This window comes from Equus asinus, chromosome 14 (genome assembly GCF_041296235.1).
Source record: "Equus asinus isolate D_3611 breed Donkey chromosome 14, EquAss-T2T_v2, whole genome shotgun sequence".
In the NCBI taxonomy this organism is placed as follows: domain Eukaryota; kingdom Metazoa; phylum Chordata; class Mammalia; order Perissodactyla; family Equidae; genus Equus; species Equus asinus.
Genome location: NC_091803.1, coordinates 14,468,122 through 14,493,482, shown reverse-complemented (window position 1 = coordinate 14,493,482; position 25,361 = coordinate 14,468,122). Strand labels below are relative to the sequence as shown.

The 25,361-nt window shown below is 54.2% G+C and overlaps 2 protein-coding genes and 1 long non-coding RNA gene across 10 annotated transcripts; 2 read left to right on the top strand and 1 right to left on the bottom strand.

Annotated features, from left to right (window-relative positions):
• Positions 1 to 1,647: 1,647 nt before the first annotated feature.
• On the bottom strand, positions 1,648 to 7,140 carry GNB2 (G protein subunit beta 2). Its single transcript, XM_014853958.3, has 10 exons — positions 6,701 to 7,140; positions 4,323 to 4,468; positions 4,074 to 4,112; positions 3,847 to 3,953; positions 3,457 to 3,520; positions 3,211 to 3,373; positions 3,050 to 3,116; positions 2,513 to 2,714; positions 2,205 to 2,421; positions 1,648 to 2,124 (listed from the first exon to the last, which is right to left on the bottom strand). The coding sequence occupies exons 2-10, from the start codon at positions 4,377 to 4,379 to the stop codon at positions 2,018 to 2,020; spliced, it is 1,023 nt and encodes a 340-aa protein (XP_014709444.1). The 5' UTR covers positions 4,380 to 4,468; positions 6,701 to 7,140; the 3' UTR covers positions 1,648 to 2,017.
• Positions 7,141 to 7,227: 87 nt separating this feature from the next.
• LOC139040158 (uncharacterized) lies at positions 7,228 to 11,109 on the top strand. The gene is made up of 3 exons (XR_011494139.1): positions 7,228 to 7,535; positions 8,086 to 8,203; positions 9,247 to 11,109. It is a non-coding gene; the product is annotated as an uncharacterized lncRNA (long non-coding RNA).
• A 2,765-nt stretch (positions 11,110 to 13,874) lies between these two features.
• On the top strand, positions 13,875 to 25,261 carry ACTL6B (actin like 6B). Of its 8 annotated transcripts, none has more exons than XR_011494138.1 (14): positions 13,875 to 14,033; positions 14,500 to 14,576; positions 14,781 to 14,946; positions 15,236 to 15,336; positions 19,467 to 19,564; positions 20,233 to 20,327; positions 20,393 to 20,499; positions 21,200 to 21,289; positions 21,441 to 21,502; positions 21,616 to 21,730; positions 21,845 to 21,925; positions 22,025 to 22,120; positions 22,312 to 22,415; positions 24,983 to 25,261. XR_011494138.1 is itself a non-coding variant. In XM_070484348.1 (14 exons), the coding sequence occupies exons 1-14, from the start codon at positions 14,009 to 14,011 to the stop codon at positions 25,061 to 25,063; spliced, it is 1,401 nt and encodes a 466-aa protein (XP_070340449.1). In that variant the 5' UTR covers positions 13,875 to 14,008; the 3' UTR covers positions 25,064 to 25,261. The 8 variants fall into 8 exon arrangements, 6 of the variants coding, with proteins under 6 accessions (XP_070340449.1, XP_070340450.1, XP_014709448.1 ...); XR_011494137.1 differs by having other exon boundaries at positions 22,288 to 22,415; positions 24,983 to 25,121; XM_070484348.1 differs by having other exon boundaries at positions 22,209 to 22,415.
• The last annotated feature ends 100 nt before the right edge of the window (positions 25,262 to 25,361 follow it).

Genomic DNA, 25,361 nt, shown 5'->3' with positions numbered 1-25,361 from the left:
TGGAGCAGTTCCTCCAGGAGCTGGAGAGAGAGGCACCACTTGACTGTTGTTTCTCCTGTGAAGGGGCAAGAGGAGGGGCCTGGGAGGCCAAGGGAGTGGGCAGCTCGCTTCGGGTTGCGGTGCGGGGGCTGGTAGAAGGGAGCCCCACCTGCGGCCAGCTGTGTGGGATGTGGACCACGCAGCTCTGCCCTGACCCCTCCATTGACCAAATGGGAGAGGAGCAAGCGGCCTCTCCCCTCCCTGCTCCCCAATGCATTTTTAATGGCTAAGGTGGGGGCTTAAGACTAGAAGTGTCTGTCTCTCCCGCGTCAGGGGGAGGCGGCCCTTCTGTTACTGCTCACCGACTTCTTATTCCCAAACCTACCTGGGTTTGTCTCCATTTGTTTTTTTTTGTTTTTTTTTGTTTTTTTTAACAGTTCTCTTTTGGGTTTCTCATCTAACTTCTCCCATCGACCTCATTGCTCAGAGCGCAGTATTAGGGCAAGATTCTGCCACTGCCTCCCCTCCATGAATGTATTTATCCTTCCTGCCCTGGGGAAGTGGGGAGTGGCCCCAGTTTTCTTTCCCCATCCATCCCCAGAGAGGCGACTTTTTTTTTCTTTTTTTTTTTTTTTGGCACCAAAGTGGCAACTGGGTCAGTGTTGGGGGATAAAGCTGGCCTCGGGGGTGGAGGGGCCCCCTCTACCTGCTTCTCCCTGGTTTCAACAGTGTTAGCATCCGTGAGAAGACAATATTCTCTCTAAAGCAATAAGGGGGTGATGGGCCAGGGGGAAATGTCTTGCTGCTGCTGGCCCCCCAGCTCCCCCTTTCCTCACGCCAGTCTCTGGTGGCGTTGGAGGTGTGGGGGGAGGACTGTTGTGACTGAATGTAACTGCCCCCACCCCTGCTGCAGCCAATGCAGGGGGCGGGGGATGACACTCTGCCCTGTCTCTTCCTTCCCCTTCCCCCCAGCTAAAGAGACTTTGAACTTAGGGGGCCCTTGAGCCTGGAGAGGCCTTAACCCTGTGAGGAAGTGTAGGGGGAGCCCTCTCCCACCCCCATCCCCTTCTGAGAGTGGTCAATGTTTACAAGTCCCTGAGCCCCCCAGCCCAGGGACTCAGCCCCATTGCTGTCCTTCCCCAGCCCGTCTTCCTGGGCCCTGGCTGCTCTCCCACCCTTCCCAGGGTTGGGGTGGGTGCAGGGGCCATTCCCATGCCCTTGTCTGCCTTGTACCTGCAATCCCCCCCACCCCCCGTGTGACTCCCCTCTCTTCTACCTGCCCCTGTAAATACCCCCCAATAAAACTTGGTGTGTGTTCTCCCTTCCTGTCTCTGTTTTTCTCGGGGGGAAGGGGGCCTTAAGGATGAGAGGCTCTGCTCAGAGTTGGAAACTGAAAGAGCTGTGGGCAGGGGGTGGCTACAGCCTGACCAGCCAGCCTGACCCAAAGAACCCGGCCAGACTAGGGGGTTGGAGGGCTGGGCGTGTGTAGGGACACCTATGACCCTGCTGGGCAGAGAAGGTCCTCCTGCCTGTGACTTCTGCTTTGGTGTGAGGAAGAGTAGGGTCTCCTCTCTGGCCCGGTACTTGGTGGCCCCCCCCCCCCCCCGTCTGCCCTGAGGGACAGAGACCTGGAATGAGGAAGATACAAGCAAGGGTAGAGACCAGGTACAGAGTTGGAATTGGTTCCTTTATGGAAAAACTGAAAATATAATAAAAATTAAAATAAAACCAGTTTTAAAAAAGCCAGCCCCTGGAGTTTCCACCTCCTGCCTCTGGCCCTCCAGAGGGATGAGGCCCCGACCCCAGGGCAGCAAAAGGATGAGGGCTTTTTGCCCCTCCACTTCCCCCGTTCTATCCCCATCTTTATCTCCACAGTGGGGGCCCCGGGAGGAACCAAACCTGGGTAGGGGAGCAGGGACCCAAGGCCCCGTGGCCCGGGGAGGGAGACTCGGCGTGCACCCAGCCCCAGAGCTCCCGGCCTGTAGTGTGGGCATGGGCAGGGCCCCTCCTGGCCTGGGCCCAGTTGGGGTCGGGGCTGTTAGTTCCAGATCTTGAGGAAGGAGTCCCAGGAGCCTGTGGCCACAGCCATGCCATCGTCAGTGACCCCGAGGCAGCTCACGCGGTTGTCGTGGCCAGCGAGGACACCTGTAGGGGGTGGGCATCAGAACTCCCCGGGGCCTGGGTTCCCGGTCCCCGCCCTCCCCCCCGCGGCACTCAGCGCTCACCAGCACGGTCACCCTTCATGGCATCCCAGATGTTGCAGTTGAAGTCATCGTAGCCAGCGAGCAGCAGCCGGCCGCTGCGCGAGAAGGCAACAGAGGTGATGCCACAGATGATGTTGTCGTGGGAATACATAAGGAGCTCCTGGTCGGCCCGCAGGTCAAAGAGGCGGCAGGTGGCGTCGTCAGAACCCGTGGTGAAGGCATAGCCATTGGGGAAGAACTGCAGGACACAGGACCAGAGTGGGATGAGGGCACGGCGTAGGGCCACAGGCTGTGAAAAGACAGCCAGCCCAGCTCGCCCCAGAACTTACAGCCACGGCATTGATGTCAGACTCGTGGCCAATGAAGGTCTGTCTGCACATGGAATCCCGTACGTCCCACAGCTTGATGGAGGCGTCACAGGCACCTGACACAAAGGTGCGGCCATCGGGGGCCAGTGACAGGGACATCACATCGCCACTGTGTCCAGCAAAACCCACCGTCTGCTGGCCTGTTTCAATGTCCCACAGAGCACTGGAGAGGTGATAGGAAGAAGGAAGGGATCAGAATGGGGGGCAGGACTGATCAGTGCCTCCCTGCCCCTCTGCCCTGTGAGCACAGCACTGATAGAGCCTTGGGGGAAGGGGCACTGGGAGCCACTGGGTCACAGAAGCCTGCTCTTGTCCCAGGTCGGGTGGGGGCCCCTTCCCCCTCCTTCCCACCACAGGAGAGGAAAGCTAAGGCGTTCAGAGTGAGGGCTCCGTCCTGCCTGCTCAGGGTGTACACTATGCACTGAGAGCACTGAGGCAGCGGCCCCCCGGCAGGAAGCGTGAACGAGCCCCAACTGCCTAGCCCTGGCAGGGCCTCACCAGGTGGTGTCCCCAGAGCTGGTGATGATTTGGTTGTCATCCAGGAAGCGGCAGCACGACAGGTACCCTGGGGAAAGGGGCTGGTCAGCCGGATCTCTAAGGCAGGGTAGCGAAGCCCCTCCCCCTGCAACAGTGCCTGTGCCCTGCCAGGCCTCTCTCACCAGTGTGGCCAGGCAGCTCCCGGCTGACCCTGACATTGCCCTCACGGGTCTTGAGGCTGTAGATGGAGCAGATGTTGTCCAACCCCCCACAGGCCACGAAGTTCCCTGAGGGCGCGTAGGCACAGGTCATGACCCAGGAGGAGCGCAGTGGGATGGCATGGACCTAGGGAGGAGGGGCGATGCCCAGGGTCAGAGCCAGCCAGGGCCTGCAACCCAGCCCAAGCTGGCCTCAGGCACCACCTCTACCTTGTTGGTGGTGTAGCTGTCCCAGATGATGAGCTTCCCGTCCTGGGAGGCGCTGACCAGCAGCCTGTTGGAGAGTGGCAGGGGAGATAAGGAGGGGTCAGAACCTGAAAGCCCTTCAGGAGACAGGTCACCCTCTCCTCCCCTCCCATCTGGTAGGAGGCCCCTCTGAGAACTCCCAGCAGCAGCCCCGAAGTTCCCGTCAGTCTGGTCCTGTTTCCTATCCCCTGGGGATGTCTGGGAGTCCCGGTCTTCCTAAACTCGGCAACATGGGGATCCTGTTCACCCCACCAGATCTGAAAGGCTGCCCCCTACCCCTGCCCACTCCGCCTGCTATAACCTCAGCCCCAGGCAAAACAAAAGCTCAGCTCACAGCCCCAACCACATACGTACCTTGAGTCTGTCCCCCAGTGCATGGCATAGATTTTTGCCAGGTGCCCACGGAGGGTCCTCCGTGTCCTCATCTGGATCCTCCCCACTGGGTCCAGCCCAGCTGTGATCTGCAGATGGCAGCAGAGCGGGCTCAGGGAGGTTCAGACCACAGGGGCCTCCCAGGAATATACCTGCTCAAACCCTTGCTCCTTCCCCAAAGCCCCAGTGCTGCCCTGGGTTATTCTCACCTGGGTCAGCGTTGAATCCCCACATGCTTTTCGGGCATCCTATGACATGGCAGAACCAGTCAGAGTGAGGCAGGAGAGAAGATGGGAGGGGGCCAAGAGGACGGGAAACAGGAGACAGGCGAGTGGAGAGGACGAGACAGTGAGAGATTAGGGTACCCGCACCCACCAAAACCCTCCCCCCAGCCTAGTACACACAAGCCACCTGGCCCTACCCACTCAGCCTCCCCAGCCCGCCGGCCAAGCCCTCACCCGGATCTGGTTCCGGAGCTGCTCAGCCTCCTGTCTCAGTTGCTCCAGCTCACTCATGGCGCCGGGCCCGTGGGGCGGGGTTGGGGGCGGCTGGGGGCCGCGGGACGGGGGCTGGGGGAGGCAGCTCCTCGCCGCTGGCCCGAGGCCTGGGGGATGCAGGGCTGACGTCAGGCCCAAGGCCGCGGGGGAAGAAGTGGGGAAAGGCGGGGTGGAAGCGCGGCCCGGAAGGGGTGAGCACCGGTCCAAGGGGGGAGGGGGCGGCAGAGGTGGCCGCGGCCCGGGGGCAGAGCCGGGGTCTCTGGCACAGGCGGGATGTTGCCGAGGAATAGCTGACTTCCCCAATCTTCCTCCCGCCCCCCGGAAACGGAGCGGGAAGTGCAAGAGGAAGCGCAGGGGAAACCCCTCCCTCGGACAGCAGCCCGGGCGGGACACTCGCGGCAGGAACTGGGGGTGGGGGGGGGCGGGGAGAGTCCCTTCGAAAACAGACCTGGCGTCCGCCCGGCCCGCACCGGCACCGCCCTCCTAGCGCCTAATTTTAAAAGGGGCGGTGCCTCTTTAAATTCACCCCCACACGCCGCACACCCTCCACACACACCCCCGGCTTCGACTGGGGCGGGGGGAGACCAGAGGGGGAAGCTGGGCTGTTCGTGGGGTTGCCTAGGCAACCGTCACCCGGACTGAGAGCACCTCATTGGTGAAGTGCCCCCACCCTAGCCCAGTTGCCAAGGCAACCGCATCCACGGCAGAGACCTGTAGGGTGGGTGACCCCACCCCCGGCCCCATCGCCCCCGCCCGACCCAGCCTCCCGCCCCTCCCCAGAACCAGCCAGGGTGGCTGTTTACAGGATTTGGGAAAAGCCGATTGGGCACTAATAGGTTCGGGACGGCTCACCCCGGATAATCCCCGGGCCGGCTGCGACCCATTAGCCGCCCGCGGCGGGTGGCGGCGAGGGTGGCGGGGAAGGCAGCCCCGAGCCGCTGCTCCCTCCAGCGCCGAGGCCGCCCGCCCCGGCGCGCCCGCAGAAAGCCCGTGGGAGCGGCTCTCGAGTAATTAGGGCTGCAAGGAGAGGTCCCCGGCACCGAGGAGCGGAGCTGCTCTCTCCCAGGCGCCGGCGGGCGGCCCCAGGCGGCCCGGCCCCTGCGCCCTCGGCACCCCAGGAGCCCAGCCCGCGGCTCCGCGCCGGGGCCCCAGGGGCCGGACTGGCTGCGCTCCAGGGCCCCGAGTCCTGCCCCCGCTTGGGACACCTGTGTGATACGGCCGTGCACACTGCACTCTGCCGACCCAGCGTCCCCCACCCTGCTCCCACTTCCCCCAGGCCTTGGGCGTTCCTCTTCCCCACTGACATTTCCCCTCTGTCAGTTCAGCTTTCTACGCCAGCACCAGGGATGCCCCCCCAAAAGACGGGAGGCAGAGCCCCCCACGCCACCTCCCGAGCGCCGGACAAAGCCCCTTCCTTCCAGCTGCCGGCAGCCTAGGCCGGGCGGCAACGCCAGAGGCCAGGGGCAGAAGGAAGCAGGCCAGGAGGAAGCCGCTGGGGGCGGGGGCGACGCTCCCAGTCCTCAGTCCCCATCACCCTTCAGGGCCCCCTCAGGGGCCCCCGGGTTCTGGGCATACAGCGGCTGGGGCCCCAAGAAGAACTGGGGGTGCCACCGCCTCCGCAGGTCTGGCGGGGCGAAGGGGAGGGGACAGGGAGGGTCCCCGGATCTGGCAGCTGGAAGGCGCGGGCCGGTGCCGCGCTGCGATCGCAGTGGGCCTGGCCCTCCGGCCCCCTCGACCTCCATTTTGCCCAAAAGAAAGCTAGGCGGGGGGCGGGGGCGCCGGGGAGCTGGGCTTGAGGTTACGACTTCTAAAGGAAATAGGGGGTCGAGGTCTCCGGTCTAGGAGAGTGGGGCCAGAAAACACGGGCAGAACCCAAATCGAGGGTAGAGCCGAAGGGAAGGGTGGCCTCGCGGCCTTGCTGCCTCTCTGAGGATTCTGGAGTTTTGCAAGGCGAATGCCGGCGGGGGTGCGAAATGGGAGGACACGAGGGGTGCTACCCAGGGGCAGGAGGGAGGGGGGGAAGGGGGCGGGCCGGGGCCTAGAGAAAGCCCCGAATTTAGCCCCCCAACTTCCCAGGGAGCAAGAGGCAGGAGGGGCTGGGCTGCGGTCTGGGGTCAGGTAAAATGCCCCAATGGTGCAGGGAGTGGGTGCATTGAGGGCGAGGGTCCCCCAGTTCCCCTTCCGGGTCTGGAAGCGACGGGGCCAGAGGAAGGGAGGGGAGGTCTGGGGAGTTACGTCCGCTCCCAAGAGGCCAGACCGGAGAGACAGAAGGCAGAGAGGTTCCCCCGACGGGAATTTGGGGCTGGGGGGATGAGAACTCCTTTTGTCAGCGGAGGTACCTGTGGCGGTGGGACTCTGCGAAGGGTCGCTGGAGGAGCGTGGAAGGTCCTGTCTTCCTCCGCGGCGGAGGCGGCAGCGGCGGCAGCGGCGGCGACGCGGATGGATTTCCTCAGTCACCCCAACTCAACCGTCCAGCGCCGCTCTCCCCAGAGCGGAGGGATCCCGCCCGCCAGTGACGCGGCCGTCGCCGCCGCGCCCAGGGCCCGGCTGGGCGAGACCAATTACTGAGTGGGGGGAGGCCGGAAGGGAAAATACCACTTAAGGGGCAAAGTTTGACTCTGTCGCGACAAAGAATTACTCCACACTATTTCGACACAAAACGGACCAAAATAAATGCTTTGCTTCCCGAAAAGGAGCAAGACATCCCCCTGGGACTGGCAGAGGTGGTACCGGCATAAGGGAGGGCGAAACCACTCGCTGGTCACGTGACCTACCCTCCCGGATTGGGCGGCTCCAGACTGGGAAGGGGAGCTCGACGCCCCAGTTCTCGGTTTGGCCACGCCCCCCGCCCTGGTGAGACCACGCCCCCCACAGGGAGCGGATCTAGAGAGATCCCGACCAGCCCGCCACCCGGCCCGCGCCCCGAAGGCTGCCCAGGGAAAGAGCAGTGAGCAGGAATGAGTGGGGCACATTCCTGAGCTCCTACTTATTTAATTCTCATGGCAGTGCTATGAAGTACTGGCATTTCCCCCGCTTTATAGTAGTGGAAACAGATTCAGGGTCGCAGAGTTGAGATAGGAACCAAGGCAGCTTTAGCGACTTTACTGTGCAATGATATCAATACTAGCTTCTTGATGAACTCCCTGTGGACCATCCCTGGGAAGGGGTGAGAAGGTAAGTTTAGCCTCAGTTTCCATATCTGTAAAATGAGAGTGTTGACAGCTACATGCCCTGCGATACACCTTGGATGAGGTGCGATGAGATCCCCACGGAGTGTGAAAATGCTTTGGAAAGTTCGTCAGTGAATAACCTTCCTTGAGTCCTCCTGCAATTTAAAGGCAAAACTATCAAAATAGACACTTTTCATTTAGTCTCTGCTGAAGGCATTACAAATAGTTTTCAAAGCACGATTTTTAAAGGAAATAAGAAAGCCCCCTTTGCAGTCATGCACAAATTCCATTTGTGTGCAATTACCAATTCAATGATATACTAGCAGTAGACAATATATGCCTGTTAGACGTTAGAATTTGGAAGGAACCTGATAGATAATTTGCTTCAATTTCCTCTCAATCTACAGATAGGCAAAGTGACTTCCCTAAAATTACTTAAAAACTAGCAGCCTAGGACTGGAACCCAATTTTGTTAATCTCTCTGGGGCATCTGACACTGCTTCCTCTCACTTTGGTTTCAGTGCTAATATACTTCCTTGTTTTAACTCATTCAGCAAATATTTATTGAGTCCCAGTGATGTATCTGGCGCTGTCCTAGGCACTGAGGATACAAACGTGAACATGTGCACCCTCTGCCCACCGGGAGGTTACACTCTGCAGAGGAGACAGATGGTAAGTGATCGCTGAAATGACAATTAGTGCTGGTGGCTTGGAAGTGCCGTTTACTGAGAGCAGAACATTTGGGAGGGGACACATTTAGGGAGGCAAATCAAGAGTTTTAGGTTGGACGTGTTAGGTTTGAGGTGCCTAGGAGAGGTGCAAGGAAGAATGTCCGGTAGGTGGCTGTTGGAGCAGGGCTGGGGCTCAGCAGAAGAGTCTGAGTTGGAATAGAGCCTTGGGAAGGTGTGGCATTTTAGAGCCGATGAAGTCATAAAGAGGTTCGGGGAAAAGACAAGATGGCCTAATACCAAGCCCTGTGGAACTCCAACATTAGAGGTCAGGCAGAGGAGAACAAGCTGCCAAAGGAGAAGCAGAGAGCTAAGAAAAAAGTCAGGAGAATGTGGAGTTCTGGAACCCAAAAGGAAAGAGGCTTCCAAGAAGGGAATGGGCAACTGTGTTGAGTGAGTGCTGCAGAGATGAAGCAAGACTGGCCTGGGAAGTGCCCACAGGATTGGAAAACGTGGAGGCCCCTGGTGGATGCTCTGCTTGCAGTGGGCTGCGGGTGAGTGAGAAATGAGGCAGTGGAGACAACCGAAGTGGCCAAGACTTTGGGAATCTTGGCTTGGAGGGGGTATAGAAAGTGGGGCAGCAGTGGGAGGAGAATGTAGCATCAAGATGTTTGTGTTTTGATGGGAGCTACTGGAGCTTTTTTAGATGCTAATAGGAAGGACAGCAGGGAGAGAGAGGTGAAGGATGCAGACAAGGAGGAAATGACCAATAGATGACCAGTTTCTCTGAGGAGGCAAAGTCCCTGGGGCACATGTGGAGAAGCTGGCTCGGACAGGTCATGGGACACTTTCCCCTTCCTCTGACTGTTCTTTCTCAGGCTTCTCCTTGGCCTTCTCCTCCTCCTCAGGGCACTCTGTAAACGTTGTTTTTCCCAGGATCCCAACTTCAGCCTCCTCTTCTCACTCTCCATATTATTCACTGGTGACGTCATCCATTGCTGTGACTTTACCCCTTAGTTGCTGTAACTCTCAAATCTCTATCTCTAGCCCACGTGTCTCTCCGCATGTGCAGACTTGGTGATTGTCCAGCTGCAGGCTGAAGATCTCCATCTGGATGCTCACGGACGGTCAGCTCGTGCCAGCTCAGACCAGCTCACAAGAGCCCATTGTATACCTCTCTTCCCAACTCCTTGTTCAGTGAGGTCACGTTGATAGTAGTAACTTGTCATTGTCATGGTGAGAGTGTTCGTACCATGGAAATCGGCAAATACTTCAGATCGGGGCTCCATCTCCTCAAAGAGTTGTTGTTAAAACATTTACTGAACACCGCTGTTCACAGATGTCTTACACTCAACATATTCAAAACTAAATTAATCCTTTTCCACCTCACCCCACCCTGCCCAACCCTACCCCTTCTCTGAATCTCTTGGCCCAGTTAACAGCATCCACCATCCAGCCAGGAGCTTCTCACTCCCTCATTCCCCATATCCAAAGGATAGTCAACTAGTTAGAGTATAGTTAAAACTGCTATAACAAAGAGTCCCAAAACTTCAGTGGCTTAACTGACAACCCCAAAATACATTCTCCGGGACTGCGGGGGCATCTCTGCCAACCTCAACATGTGAGTTCCATCTCTGTGTCCAGTGTGGCCCAGGCAGCTCCCACTGTTGTGTCTGAATCTCATCTATTGGGAAGGGGAGAGGGGTGGGGTGGAAGCACAACTCCTTTTCTGTTTAAGGACACCACTAACTTCTGCTCAGAAGTTAGCCAGATGCAAGGAAGGCTGGGAAAAGTAGTCTGTAGTCATATACCCAGCTAAAACGTTTTTCATAAAGAAGGATGGAAGATGGCTATTAATGTAAGGCTAGCGGTCTGTGTCATCGGTGGACACATCTTGTCAGTGCCACCTCTCAAATTTTGCTTCATTCCATCACTTCCACTGCATGCCGACCGCTATTTCCTGGCCTCTAGGATAGTCCCTCTCTAATCAACCTACCAAATAGCTGCCGGAGATATCTTTCTAAAATGCAAATTGGATCATATAACTTTGTTTTTAAAAGCCATGCGGTAGTTCCCTATTGATTCCAAGAGAAGGGCCAAACTTCTTTGCATGATGCACGGGCTGGGTCTTGTCAGAATGCCTCCCACCCCCACTCCAGCTCAACTGCCTTGTCAGCCAGGAGAATTCAGGTCATTTTCTCAGGCTGAGTTTCCATATTGCCTCCCTGACCACACTGTTGCCGCCCCACTGCAATGCTGGCTCCATTCCCACTGCAGCCTCTACTGGACTGTTCATTTCTGGCCACTTGCCACCTGCACTAGGGGCTTCCTGTGAAGCCAAGGCACTTGGTTTTTCTGGCATAGGGCTGGATAAGAGCTCACCCAGCAATGAACAGACCCTCACGAGCTGCCCAATCATTTCCGAGGTGTGGAGCCTGAGGGTCCTGACTTACCACTTTCAATGTCATTACCAGGTGCTCAGCCAACTGACTGTGGGCCTGGAATGTGGGAACCTCCAGATGCCTTTATTGAGTTAGTCGTTTGATCACCTACCTTCCAGGAGAGACATTAAACTCTGTGAAACTCACGGGAAGCTATATGGGCCAGGCTAGTCCCAGTGCCTATCGGGTACTTAGAGAGCATCTATGAAACGAATAGAAGCAGGGCAACATTTCCCCCAGATCGATACTTTTTGCATGCCCCAGTTCAAATCTCAGCTCTGTCACCTAGCAGCTGAGTGACCTTGGGCAAATCACTGAACCTCTCCATGCCTTTGTTTCCCCTGCAAGATGGGGATAATGATCGAGTCATTATGAGGACTAAATGACTTAGTATTTGTAAAACATTTATAACAGTGCCTGGCAGAGTAGATGCTTGTGTTTGCTAAATAAAAATAGAGTTCAGGCGTGAACAGGTTGGTCTTTGACTACTTTTCCAGTCTCATCTCCCCCTGACACTGCTCTCTGCCACCAGCTCATAGCCAACTCTCCTTCTAGACTGAGCTCCTAACTATTTCAACATATGCCAGAAACATTCATGTCTCTGGGCCTTTGCACATGCTGTTTTCTGTGTGGAAGACCTTCCCCACCTTGTTCACCAGTGAACCCCTATTCATCCTTCACAGTTCAGTTCAAACTTTACTTCTGGCAGCCTCCCTGGATTCTCAGAGACAGGTAGCCCCTTCTTTCCCTGGGCCTCCATTTCACCCCACTTTCATGCATGTCTGAGCTCCTCACTGCACCAAAACTCCTTGAAAGCAGGGCTATCTCTTATACACCTCAGTATTCCTATGCCTCTTGGAAGGCCTGGCATGCCGTGGGCATAAAAGATGTTTGTTGAATCAATGAATGACGAATGAAATATACTTATAACCTTCACCTTAGCCACTTCCGTAATACAATAGAATATCGTGTCAGATCCCATGACAAGTGAAAATGCACCACAGTTGACCAGGAGGTTCTGTAATTAGCCGACTGTCGCTGTTCCACCAGCTAGGAGAGGAAAATTCACTTCTCATTACCAAGTAGACTACAGATTTCCAACTTATGCATAAAAATATGAAAGCCTCAAAAACTCCCCAGGGACATTCTTAGGACTCAGTGTTTACCGAGTAGTCCTGCGTGCCCAGCTCTTAGCCAGGGACTTGATTGTGGCATCAGACTGAGTCCTCATCCCTATACATGGGGACCGTGATGCTTGGAGAGGAAGACAGAGGTATTGTGAAACAAGGTCATCTCTCAACTGGCTGAGAAGAGGTGTGAGTTCTAGTCCTGGCTCTGCCCCAGTGGGCTGTGTGACCCAAGATAGGGTCCTGCCTCCATCTGGGGAAACCCCTGTAAAATCCAGGGTTTGGATCCATGATCAGTAAGGTTTCTCCCAACTGGGGCAGTTTCTGAATCTGAGAGGCTGAGTGGGGTGGGGGAGGGATGTAGAAGTAGTGGGAATTGACAAGTGAACTTACAGGGGAAGGGAAGCAACTCATTAAATGTCAACAAAAGAAGAGTTGCAGGCCGTGAATAGAATCACTTTCCCCTCCTCCAGTGTTCACTTAACCCTCACCTCCCATTTAGAAAGGTGAATAAATACAGGCGCCAGAGGTTTAGGGGCTCATCCAGTTCATCCAGGCCTCAATTTATAGAGAGGTCAATGACTGACCTAGGGTCACTCAGGAATATTTCAGTTTCCCAGCTCCTGAGTCAGCGCTCCCCACTACAGCTCACCCCTTCCCCTGCAGCCTGGACTCCTCCAGTCTGGGGAGCCAGGCAGGACTCTGAACCAATCCTGCGCATGTGAAATGCCACCATTGCCAGTGGGTAACCAATGAGCCAGCTCAAACCTTCTGTCCTTTGGCTGGGGATGGGTGGAGTCCCTTCCAGAGTGGGCATCTGGTGAGCAGAGACCCTTCAGGGGCATGCAGCTATCACACAGTACCCTCTTCTTCTGCCGTCTCTGGTCTTAATGTTCCCTCTACCCCCAAGCAAGTAGGTAGGAGAGCCCTTAACACATGTATTCACATGTACCTACATGCATAATACATATGCACATGCACACATATATCGACACACATAAACACACACACACAGGCACACACCTACACAGCCTCACATAAGAGTCTCACAGCTAAGCAAGGCTGTCAGAGCTGCTCCTTCGCCTTTGCTGTCAAAACTGCTGTGGAGGTGGCATCATGCCAGGCGCCTAGGAGAACCGAAGAACCAACTAGTGGAAAATGTACTTGCTTGATAAATGCCTCCTGAGGAGAGCAGAGGAAGAGAGAGGGCAGGGGAAAGGAAGCTACAGCTGGGCTAGCTGAGCGCCCATGTGTGAATGTGTGTACACGTGTGTATGTATAAGGCCCAGGCACCAGGGGACCAGTGGCCCTCAGAAAGACAAGGGTGGACCAGCTCCAGTGGCATAGTGGTTAAGTTCCGTGTGCTCCACTTCAGCAGCCCTGTTTGGGGGCATGGACCTACACCTGGACCTACACCACTCATCAGCCAAGCTGTGGTAGCAACCCACATATAAAGTGGAGGAAGATTGGCACAGATGTTAGCTCAGGGCTAATCTTCCTCAAGCAAAAAAACAGGAAGATTGGCAACAGATGTTAGCTCAGGGCTAATCTTCCTCAAGCAAAAAAAGAGGAAGATTGGCAACAGATGTTAGCTCAGGGCTAATCTTCCTCAAGCAAAAAAAGAGGAAGATTGGCAACAGATGTTAGCTCAGGGCTAATCTTCCTCAGCAAAAAAAAAAAGGACAAGGGTGGAATGAAACAGGGGAAGATGGAGACACACCTCCTCCTTCATCCCTCCTCTTTCCTTCTTCCTTTCCCTCCCTCTCCCGGTGATTTCATTCAGGCCTGAGTATGGCAAACCTTGCTCAGGACCCTGAGAATGGACGACTCTGCAGGACGATGGCGCCCCACCCTCGACCTCATTTAAAAAAGCAAGGGAGCAGAGGCCCCATCAGTCACCCTGCGGAGTCCTGGTCTCTGGATGGACAAGGTCTCCATCTCTTTCGTTTGTCTGCTCTCTACCCGCCTATCCCTAAGGGCCAGTCTGGATGTCCTTGCCATCCTCCGCCTAATCCCCTCCTGGCTGCCTAACGTTGAGGCGTCTACGCCTTTAAAGCAGCGGCCCCAGGCCGGGTTATTGTCTTGCCTCGCAGCCAATCAGCGGCGCCGTTGGGGGCGGGGGATCCGGCCTCCCGATTGGCCGCCCCGCGCCCCGCCCCGCCCGCGATCCCGGGAGCTGTCCGGCCGCCTCGGTGCTGATCCCGCCGCCGCCCACGGGCCGCGAGCAGCGCTGAGGGCACTATGAGCGGGGGCGTCTACGGCGGAGGTGAGTGAGCCTCCGGCTTCAGGCTCCCCAGCCTGGCGCGGCCTCGCGCGCAGCCCTGCGCCCCGAACCCGTGCGACCCAGGCTCTGGGCACCCCGGGGCCTGTCACCTCGGCGCTCGAGCGGGTCCAGCCCGGGATTTGGGTCCTGCGCCACTCCTACCTTCAACCCTCCCGGGACGCTCGCGCGCACCGGGCCCAACCTGTCCACCATTCAACCTACCTCCTCCCAGTCTCCGGCTCCTTCCTTCCCAGCAAGGAGAATGGCCCGAACAAGGCCACAGGGCAAGAAGGGACTCTGGAGATTTGACCCCCCACTCCCAGGACCCGGGACTCCAGGCCGAGCTCCCACCTGCCCCGGCTGGCTTTGAAGGTGGCGAGACTGTGGCTCTGCCCTGACCTCCTCTCAGAACTATCCAGGGGGAGAGATTTTGGGAGAGGTCCCCTCACACGCCTGTCTCCCCGCACAGATGAGGTGGGGGCGCTGGTCTTTGACATTGGCTCCTTCTCAGTCCGCGCTGGGTACGCTGGGGAGGACTGCCCCAAGGTGAGCCTTCCAGCCCCTTCCCCAAATCCTAGGGGCTCTGGACTCCCCTCCAGGCTTTCCAATGACCTGGAGCTCTCAGAGCCCAGCGAAAAGCTCTGTAGAACGGGAATGTGGGAGTAAACCCAGGGGCGGGCTGAGGGCCTTGCCGAGGTCCTGGATCGGGGCAAACGATTGATCCCTTTTCCTGCCCATCCCCCGTTCCAGGCTGACTTCCCCACCACGGTGGGGCTGCTGGCCGCGGAGGAGGGAGGCGGGCTGGAACTGGAGGGGGAGAAAGACAAGAAAGGGAAGATCTTTCACATCGACACCAACGCCCTGCACGTGCCTCGGGATGGAGCGGAGGTCATGTCGCCTCTCAAGAATGGCATGAGTAAGGAGTCCTCACACACCGTCTCCTGACAAAGACTGGGAGCACCCCACACCCACGGAGTCTTCCTTGCAGCTGCCCAAGTCCCGGGGATCCTCTCACTTCTTCCCACAGCCACCTGGTTCCCAACCCAGAAGACCCACATCAGATTCCTGGGAAAGGGGGATTTCCCGTGGAGCTAGTCTTCCTTCTCCTCACCTGAACTTGGCCTCCCTCCTCCCTTTCCCTCCTGTCCCCGGACCCCTGCCTGCCTGCCTGTCTTCATTTCTTCACACTGGTCTCCTGGCCCCAGTCGAGGACTGGGAGTGCTTCCGTGCCATCCTGGACCACACCTACAGCAAACACGTCAAGTCCGAGCCAAACCTGCACCCAGTGCTCATGTCAGAGGCCCCGGTAAGTGTCTCCTTGTCTCATCCACCCCCTAGTCCAAACCTAGGGTGGAGCACCTCCTTTCCACAATTCACCTCGCTCCTCAAGCCGCTGCCATCAATCACTCCACCTGGCTTTTCAGACTTTCCTTCCAACTCTATCATCTTCAACCACTTTCCTTCCTCCCTGGTTGAATCTCCATGCCTCTCTCCTCCTCCTGCAATAATCTACTCACCCTTCCCAAAGTTGGCCTTATCCACTGCCCTTTTTTCCTCCCAAAGCCCTTTTTTGACCTTTTAACTTAAAATTTTTGTCAATATTGTATATGCACATAAAAATCAATTTTCTTTAAAAGTAGGTGAAGAAAAAAACTGCCATTCTCACCCTCCTTCCATTTCCCCTTTTCTAGACGCAACTGCTTCTCTCTTTTGGCTCATTTTTTTTGTCATTTCCTTTCATATCTCTAAATATCACACTTAAATAGCTGCTTGTGGATTTTTTAGTTTTAGGCATTATATATGGATTTCCCACAATAGAAAATGAAAATTTAGCTCTCTTTCCTCCCCCAGTCCGCACACATATTTCTCATTCCCCGTCTTTAAGTACAGTTGTATTTTCAGTTTCTTAAAGATCAATATTCAGTATTTACACTCTTATTATTTTGTATGCTAATCAGGGCTGAACCAGGCAATAAATTATGGTTACTCTTGCTTTCTTAAACAACTTTTTGTTTTTTCTAGAACTGAAAATTGTCTTGGTTTTTATTTTGCATAGTTTTCTATCTACTTAATAATGTGACCCTAAATTATTTATCATTTATCTATACCTTTTCTAAAGATGTTAATTCCTTTAGGTGTTCTATCAATTTCATCTTCTTGAGGCAATCTCTCCAGGAGCCCACTGATCTGCTCCATTTTGCACTAGTTCCCTTCTACTCAGAGGACATAGCTATCATCCTGACATCTCCATTCACCATCATTTTAGGGAATCCCTTTGCCTCTCTCCTGTGCTGGAATTCCTGTTTCCTGTATCTCATGACTCCTTTTCTTGATTCACTCCCTTGTTTTCATGGAGCACATCCTCCAGTAACTGCCTTAGAAAGGTCATGGGAGGTAAAATTTTTGAGACCTTGCATGGCTAACTTTGGTTGGATATCTTAGCTGGGTATGACACTCCAGGTTGGAAATCATTTTTCTTCAGAATCTTGAAGGCACTTCTTCATTGTCTTCCAGCATTTATTGTTGCCATCAAGAAGGTGGAAGCCATCTAATTCCTGATTCTTTGACGTAATTTTTTCTCTTCCTGAAAGTTTATAGAATTTTCACTTTGTCCTCAGTGTTCTATAATTTCACAATATTATATTGGTTTATTTTTATCCATTACTCAAGACACTCAGTATGTCCCTTCAATCTGGAAACCTGTGTCTTTAATTCAGTGAAAAAAATTTAATTGCTTATTTGATGATTTATTTCTCTCAATTTTCTCTGTTCTTTCTGTTGTGAAATCCTATTATTTGGATTTCGTACCTCCTGAACTGTCCCCTAATTTTTTAATCCTTTCTCCTCTCTTTATCTTTTCCTCTAATTCTCAAGATATTCCCTCAAATTTATTTTTCAACTCTTCTTTTAAGTTTTTCATTTCTCCTCTTGTATTTTTATTTTCCAAGAGGTCTTTTTTTGTTTCATGAATGTAACTTTTTAGAGCATCCTATTCTTCTTTCATGGGTGCGATATCATCTGTTATCTCACTAAGGGTATTACTTGTTTTGGTTTTGGAAGTTTTCATCTCCCTGTATAATTTCTCTTCTTCCAAGGTGCTTTTTTCTGCCCTTATTTTGGAGCCTCCATCTCATTTTAGAGATATTTATCAGATTTCTGCAAATCTTTGGTCATCTGCTTATGTTTAAGTGTGGGGGACCAGCTTTTTAAAGCTGATTGGAGGCTGTGTGGGGCAAGGGACTTGTTGACTGCCATCTCTGCTACAGGACGATCTGACTGGGATGTTTTCTGAGCAGCCTCTGATAATTGGCATCTTTAGATTTTTGACGTAACCCACAGGGAAGACTTCCACCCTGAAGACAGGCCTGGCCACCTCCTTTCTGGGAGCCAGGTGAGGGAATATGGCTGATGTTCTCAGCATTCAATACGCATGGCATCACTTAATTCCCCTGTTTTTAGGGTCCTCACTCGCAACTATGTCAAGTGTCCCACCAGTTCAGAGACCCTCAGTTTTCTTCTCTCCACAGAATAAACTTCCAGTCTTCTGCTGGGTTGGGGTGGGCAGTAGCGCAGTGACATGGTGTTGGGAGATAATTTAGGGATCTGGTACTTGAATAGCTTTAAACAATCTTATTTTAGCTTTTCCTTTCCCTCTGCTTCCAGAGATACCTGAAACTACCAATTCCTGATCCCTGTGAGGATTCTGCAATTTAACACAGGTTGTTCCTGACTTTTTCCACCACCAGCTTAGGAATCAGCATTCTTGAATCTGTTAAGTCAGTTACTGCTCACCTATCTGATTTTCAACCTTCAAAAGTTTGTTGGGGCTGGCCCTGTGGCCGAGTGGTTAAGCTCACACATTCTGCTTCCATGACGTGAGGTTCGTCAGTTTGTATCCTGGACACAGACCTCCGCACTGCTCATCAAGCCGTGCTGTAGCAGCATCCCACATAGAAGAACTAGAACGACCTACAACTAGGACATACAACTATGCACTGAGGCTTTAGGGAGGAAAAGAAAAAAACGAGGAAGATTGGCAACAGATGTTAGCTCAGGGCCAATCTTCCTGACTAAAAATTTGTTGCTATCTACTCCTTTCTTATTATCCCCAACCCTTGAGGGTGTATGTCTCTCTCTCTCTTTAGGTAAAATTCATATAACATAAAATTAACCTTTTTAAAGTTAACAATTCAGTGGCATTTAATACAGCCACAATGTTGTGCAACCATCACCTCTATCTAGTTCCAAAACATTTGCATCACCACCAAAGAAAATCCATTTTCATTAAGTAGTTTCTCTCCACTCCCCTTGCCCCCAGCCCTTGGCAACCGTCAATCTGCTTCCTGTCTCAATGGATATATCTATTCTCGATCTTTCATATAAGTGAAATCATGCAATATGTAACTTTTTGTGTCTATATTCTTTCACTTAGCACAATGTTTTCAAGATTCATCCATGTCGTAGCATATATCATTACTTTATTATTTATTATGACTGAGTAATATTCCATTGAATGGATGTACCACAATTTCTTTTTCCATTCATTCATTGATGAACATTTGAGTTGTTTCCACTTTTGGCTATTGTGAATAGTGCTACTATGAGCAGTTGTATACAAGGACTTGTTTAAGTACCTGTTTTCAATTCTTTTAGGTATATAAGTAGGAGTAAAATTGCTCGCTCATATGGTAATTCTATGTTTAACTTTTTGAGGAACTCCCAACTGTTTTCCACAGTGGCTGAGCCATTTAACCTTCCCAGCAGTAATGTACAAGGATTTCAATTTCTCCACATCCTTTCTAACACTTGTTATTTTCTGTTTTGCGTGCGCGTGTGTGTGGTTTATTAAAAATTATCATCACCATCCTAGTAGGTATGCAGTAGTATCTCATTGTGCTTTCAATTTGCATTTCCCTAATGGCCAACAATGTTAAGCATCTTTTCACATGCTGGTTGGCTTTCTGGGTTTATGTCTTTTTAAATTGCCCCTTTATTATAGTTTTTGCTGGGATCTTGGAAGGGAATAAAATTAGATGTTTGCATTCAATCTACCATTTTTACCCAGAAATCCTCTTCCCCAGCTTTCTTGCCTGAGATGGTTAGAATGAGGAAGAGGGATGTACTGGGGGCTGGGAGGAGCCTGAAGAGTGTATTATACAATAAAGAGCAGTGGGCCAGGAGTCAAGAAACTATGACTCTAGACCCAGCTCTACCAAGAGCTTTCTGTGTGATCTTGGGCAAGTCCTTATCCCTCTGTGAGTTATGTTTTCTTCAGCTGGGTTTGGATTATGATCTTTAAAATTCTTTATAGTTCTCACATTCTAAAGGTCTAGGTGAGTCAAGGGGCCTGACCTGTGTGTGTGTGTGTACATGTGTATATACCTGCATCTGTGCCTCTCCCTTCCTGAAGCCACCCCTCCTGCACTTTCTCCCCAGTGGAACACACGGGCCAAGCGGGAGAAGCTGACAGAGCTGATGTTCGAGCAGTACAACATTCCTGCCTTCTTCTTATGCAAGACGGCGGTGCTTACCGCGTATCCTCTGGGTTGAACGGCTGTGCCTGGGTGGAGGGCCAGGGTGGGGTGCGTGGCCCACTGAGCTGGGGGTTGGGCCTGATTCTTTGGAGATCAATGTCCTGGATGGGCAGGCACCCCCTTGATCCCCATTAGAGTAGAGGGCCCCTGTGGGCTGAGTGCCTTGAACTCCAGAGTGGCCAGGTCATGGGCCCTTTCCCATTCCTTGGATCAGGCTGAGCAGAGAGAGAGAGAGAGTTGGGCCAAGTAGACAGCAGGGGCTGGCACTGGAGAAGGGAGGGAGAGGTATATGACACTGAGGAGTTCCCTTCCCAAACAGCCAGTCGGCATTTATGTTTTTAAGGATTTACCTTGCATTGAACCCTGTGCTAGGCACTGGGGCCATATGGCCCCTACTTTCAGGGAGCCCCTAGGATGTAGAACCAAGACTAAAGAGAGACTGGGAGCTCAGAAGGAAGAAACAGAGGAAGAAGTTGTGATTCAGACAGGGAAGAAGGGACAGGGGTCCCAGGAGCCTTTCTCCAGCAGATGGGTCACAAACCAGAAAGAGAGATTTATTGACTGGGAATGGGCGAGACCTGGGAGAACAGAGAGTGGCCAAGCCAGACCTGGACTCCAGCCCCCTCATTTGCTGCCGCTGTCTCTTTGACCTACCCATCCCACGCCAGCTTTGCAAACGGACGTTCCACGGGCCTAGTGCTGGACAGTGGGGCCACCCACACCACCGCCATTCCAGTGCATGATGGCTACGTCCTGCAGCAAGGTGGGGTCTCGGCAGGGGTCAGGGGTGCCTTGGGGAACCATACGCTGACACTCCTCCCCTTCCAGGCATTGTCAAGTCGCCTCTGGCAGGGGACTTCATCTCCATGCAGTGCCGGGAGCTCTTCCAGGAAATGGCCATTGACATCATCCCACCTTACATGATCGCAGCCAAGGTGAGGCCTCTGGGGAGTCCTGGGCACTCACCCTATGACTGGCAACCCACTGACCTATCAGGTATCAGAGCGGGGAGCCGCAGGGCCCCCAGAGGACCCTGGATCCGGTTCCTCAGTTAACATCAGTGCATCAGAGACGCTGACAGACTGAAGGATGTGGCTGATGACAGACAGCTAGCTAGTAGCAGGATGTATGAGGGCCAGTGTGGTGCGTTCTGGCATCCAATAGACCCAGGTTCAAGGTCAGTCTTTACCATGTAAAAGCTGTGTGACCTAGAGCATAAGACTGAATCTCCCAAGCCTCAGTTTCCTCTCCTGTAAAGTGGAGTAACAGCGCATACAGCAGCTGTGAGCGTTAAATGAGACACTGCAGGCAAGGGTCCCCCCTGGACCCCCGCATGCAACATGGCCGGGTACAAGGCTGTTACCTTAAGATTCTGGTCTCCCAATGTATTCCCCAGGCCCTCAGCTTTCTCTGACCAGGCACTTCCAGATCAGCTACACGCGGGCATTCACGGGGAAGGTTCTCCTCATTCTCTCTCCTCCAATGGGGAAGGGAGAGAAACACCCTTTGTGGGCGACAGCACAGAGAAGCCAACACCCATGAGCACAGAGCCGAGAGTGCTAGGAAAGCAGGGATGGTCAGGGTGGGCCCGCCAATGTGGGATGGGGAAGGCGCTCATAGGCTGTGCCCCTACAGGAGCCCGTACGGGAGGGCGCCCCCCCAAACTGGAAGAAGAAGGAGAAGCTACCTCAGGTTTCCAAGTCCTGGCACAACTACATGTGCAACGTGAGGAACTGGAGAGGATCCCCTGAAACACCCTGCCTCTCCCCAGCTACTAGTCCCCTGCACTGTGTAGAGGGGAAGGGAGGGAGGCCCTGCGGGTGGGCTGGGGGGCTGAGGAGGGAGCCTGGGCCCTCACTCCTCCCTGGGTTCTCAGGAGGTGATTCAGGACTTCCAGGCCTCCGTGCTGCAGGTCTCAGACTCTCCCTACGATGAGCAGTGAGTGGGGCCCATGGCTAGGCGGGTGGGCGAGAGGGCAGAACTGGGACTCAGGGGGCACCTCTGGTCCTTTGGGAGCACCCCCAGGCAGAGTCTTACTCCTTCCTGGGCAGGGTGGCTGCACAGATGCCCACAGTGCACTATGAGATGCCCAATGGCTACAACACAGACTACGGCGCTGAGCGACTCCGCATCCCTGAGGGCCTGTTTGATCCCTCCAATGTCAAGGTTGGGCTGGCTGGAGTCTCCGGATGCTGGGGTGTGGGGGAGGCTAGGAAGGATCACAGGGGATCTGGGGAGATGGGGCAGAGGATACAAAGCCCAGGTCGCCTTTCTCCGCAGGGCCTGTCAGGAAACACCATGTTGGGTGTGGGCCACGTGGTGACCACCAGCATCGGCATGTGCGACATCGACATTCGCCCGGTGAGGCCCAAGCCTGTGGCTGGGCAAAGGGGCCCAGAAGTAGGGGGGAGACAGGGAGGGGCTGTACCCTGGGGGCTCACTCCTCCTCTCTGCCCTCAGGGCCTGTATGGCAGTGTCATTGTCACCGGGGGGAACACGCTGCTCCAGGGCTTCACTGACAGGCTCAATCGAGAGCTTTCCCAGAAGACCCCACCGGTAGGAGCCCACCCCACTTCCCCACCAGGACCTTGGACCTCAATCCTGGCTTAGCCCCTTGAGACTAAGTTCTTCCTCCTTCCCCAAGGAGCATCCTGGCCTCCAGAGCAGACCCTCTCCCCTATGGCTTCCCAGTCTTTCTCACCCCCAGCCCTGTCCCTTCCCAGAACCCAGGCGTCTGCTTCCCCCAGCCCCTATTTCCCCTCAGAGCATGCGCCTGAAGCTCATCGCCAGCAACAGCACCATGGAGCGCAAGTTCAGCCCCTGGATTGGGGGCTCCATCTTGGCCTCACTGGTGAGAGGGAAGGGTCCTGGCCTAGTACTGAATGTGGGAAAGGGGAAGACCCAAGACGGCCCCGCCATCTTGCCTCCCTCCTCATTCATTCATTCAACAAGCATGTCTTTTTGAGAAAGGGCGGTCAGTGCTCCCAGAAGGGTAAATACTCCATCAGGACACAAATCAGGGAGCAGAAGGGACAGGAAGCTGGAGAGGTTGGTTGGGATGGGATTGTGGTGGCCTCGTGTGCCAGGAAGAGGCAGCCACGGTACTCAGTTAGCGGAGGGGAGACACTGAAGGTTTGGTGCAAGGCGATGTGACAGTCATGAGCATGTTTGGGAAGACTACCTCAGGCTTGAGTGTTTGGGGATTGGGGTACATGCTGGACTCAAGGGGACCTTGCGAGGAGGCTCCTTCTGTCACCCTGGAGTCATAGGCTGGGTAGCAGTGGGGATGAGGTGGCGAGCAAGGGGCAAATAGAGGGGAGGCAGGCGGCTTGGTTCTGGGGCAGGAGGTGGTGAGTTCAGTCCGGACTGGCTGCAGGGGACGTTGAGCGGGGAGCTGGAGATGCAAACTGCATCTGGAGTGTCAGCCACACAGAGGGGACAGCAGGGCCATGATAGGACAAGGAGGACATCCACTGGAGGAGAATCCCCTAAGGAGACAGAAACAGGGGTCAGAAAGTCAGGAGGCTGCCAGCCTGAAGTTATCTCGGGGCTAGGAGCATGTGAGCCACACCCAGTTATTGCGGGCGTCCTGTGCGCCTGATGTGGAGCCAGCCTGACGTAGTCCCTGCCTCCAGGAGCAGAGATGGTCTAGAGGCCAAGACCGTTAATAGGGAAGTAACCACGAAGTGTGAGGGTGTTCTTTCAAGGGAGGACCTGATCTAGTTCAGGGGTCACTGAAGGGCCTCTAAGGAGCATTCAAACTGAGATGGGAAGATTGAGTAAGAACTCATGAGGCCAAGAGAGAGAGAGGGTGCTGGGACCACGGGGAGGGCAGGCAAGGCCAAAGGTGATGGGCAGACATGGTGGCTCTGAGTGCAGGGAACTCACATGGGCTGCAGAGTGGAGAGTGGCTTGGAGAGGGCTGCTGTGGTCTCCACTGTGACGGGTTCAAGAGGAATGGATGTCGGGGGTGGAACTGGGAGGTCCAACTGACAGAATGTGGACATTGTTTAGATACAACAGGTGAGAGGGAAAGAGTCCAGGACAAGGCCCAGGACACCAGCTTCTGGCAGCTCTGTCTGATGGGGACATAATGGGAGCCACATATGCAATTTTTTTTTTTTATCAAGATTGGCGCCTGAGCTAACAACTGTTGCCAATCTTTTTTTTCCCCCTGCTTTTTCTCCCCAAATCCCCCAGTACATAGCTATATATTTTAGTTGTGGGTCCTTCTAGTTGTGGAATGTGGGACACCGTCCAGTGTGGCCTGATGAGGGGCACCATGTCCAAGCCCAGGATCCAAACCGGCAAAACTCTGGGCCGCTGAAGCGGAGCACACGAACTTAACCACTTGGCCACAGGGCCGGTCCACATATGCAATTTTTAATTTTCTAGTAGCCATATTTAAAAAGAGTCCAAAGAATCAGGTGAAATTAAGTTTAAAAGATATATTTTACTTAATCCAATATATTCAAAATATCATTTCAATGTGTGATCAATATAACAGCAATTGAGATATTTTACATTCTTCTTTCTGGACTTAGTCTTCAGTATCGGGTGTGCACTCGGACTGGCCTCATTTCAAGTGCTCAGTAGCTGCAGGTGGCGAGTGGCCCCTGTATCGGCAGCGCTAGTGTAAAGGTGAGAAAGACCAAAGAAGCAGGTCTGGGGGAGGCCTGAGGGAAGACGGTGACCTCTGGCACCCGCACCCATCGAGGTTTGTACTGGAAACAGGCGAGGGGTGTGGTTTTAGCGCATGAGCAGAAGCCACGGGAATGGATGAGCTGGTCCAGGGTTTGTTCTGTGAGCCAAGGAGACAAACAGGGGCAGAACCAGGGACGCAGACATTAACTTTAGGGCAGAGACAGAGCAACCATCAGAGAAGGGACAGTCTGAGATGCCCAGTGCAGGAGACCCTCAAGGAGAAAGTTGCAACAAGTGTGGGGGCGGGGCCCAGAGAGAAGACAGCTCCATCTAGAGGTTAGGTGGTGCCGGAATGGTGAGGGTGGAAGAAGGATTTTTCTCGGGAATGAAGGAGACTTGACAAGTTTGTGACCCCTGAGAGAGTGACAGAATACCTGGTGAAGGAGGAATGTGTGTGTGTGTGTGTGTTTGGGGGGGTGTTGGGATGCTGGTTGCCTGGCCGGGGCAGACAGGTGCTCAGTAACTACTTGTTGAATGACTGAATCGTGGACTGAACGATATGAAGAGGAGTATTCACCCTCTGAATATGAAGGGGGGGACGGGAGGAGGGGGCGGGGAGGTCGTTGCGGGAGAGATGTGGGACTGAGAGACGGGAGAGACCAGGAGGAGGGTTTCAAGGAGCTGAGCCTGCTGGGGTGTAACGCGGGGAGGCGCACACCCCCTTCCTCCAGGGCCGCCCTGACCCCTGACCGCCGATGTTGTCCCCCTACCCAGGGCACTTTCCAGCAGATGTGGATCTCCAAGCAGGAATATGAGGAGGGCGGGAAGCAGTGCGTGGAGCGGAAGTGCCCCTGAGGGCGCCCCCTCCCCACCCACAGGCCCGCCTGCAGCCGGGCGGGAGGGGATGCAAAAGCAAGGGGAGAGGGTTTCACGGCCCGGCCTCCGCAAGTGCAGATCGAAGTCCCCTAACCCGCATCGCCCTCTTCTCTTCCCCTCCCCTCTCGTTCTCTTCGATTGTGATGTTTCTGGGTTGAAAGGGAGTAAAAATCTTTTAAGAAAAAAAAAGTCTGGGCTCCCTGGATGTGGGGAGTGGGGCAGGGCTCTGGGGGGAGGCGAGGGGAGGGCCACACCTACATCCGTTGGTGATCCCACA

Excerpts from the sequence above, each read along its gene's own strand:
- GNB2 (XM_014853958.3), bottom strand. The coding sequence starts at position 4,379 with ATGAGTGAGCTGGAGCAACTGAGACAGGAGGCTGAGCAGCTCCGGAAC. Across the intron at positions 4,113-4,322 it reads AGCTCCGGAACCAGATCCGG|GATGCCCGAAAAGCATGTGG; the intron begins GTGAGGGCTTGG and ends GCCATGTCATAG. Across the intron at positions 3,117-3,210 it reads GGAGCTGCCTGGCCACACTG|GGTACCTGTCGTGCTGCCGC; the intron begins GTGAGAGAGGCC and ends CCCTTTCCCCAG.
- ACTL6B (XM_070484348.1), top strand. The coding sequence starts at position 14,009 with ATGAGCGGGGGCGTCTACGGCGGAG. Across the intron at positions 19,565-20,232 it reads AAGACGGCGGTGCTTACCGC|CTTTGCAAACGGACGTTCCA; the intron begins GTATCCTCTGGG and ends ATCCCACGCCAG. Across the intron at positions 21,290-21,440 it reads GGCACAACTACATGTGCAAC|GAGGTGATTCAGGACTTCCA; the intron begins GTGAGGAACTGG and ends CTGGGTTCTCAG.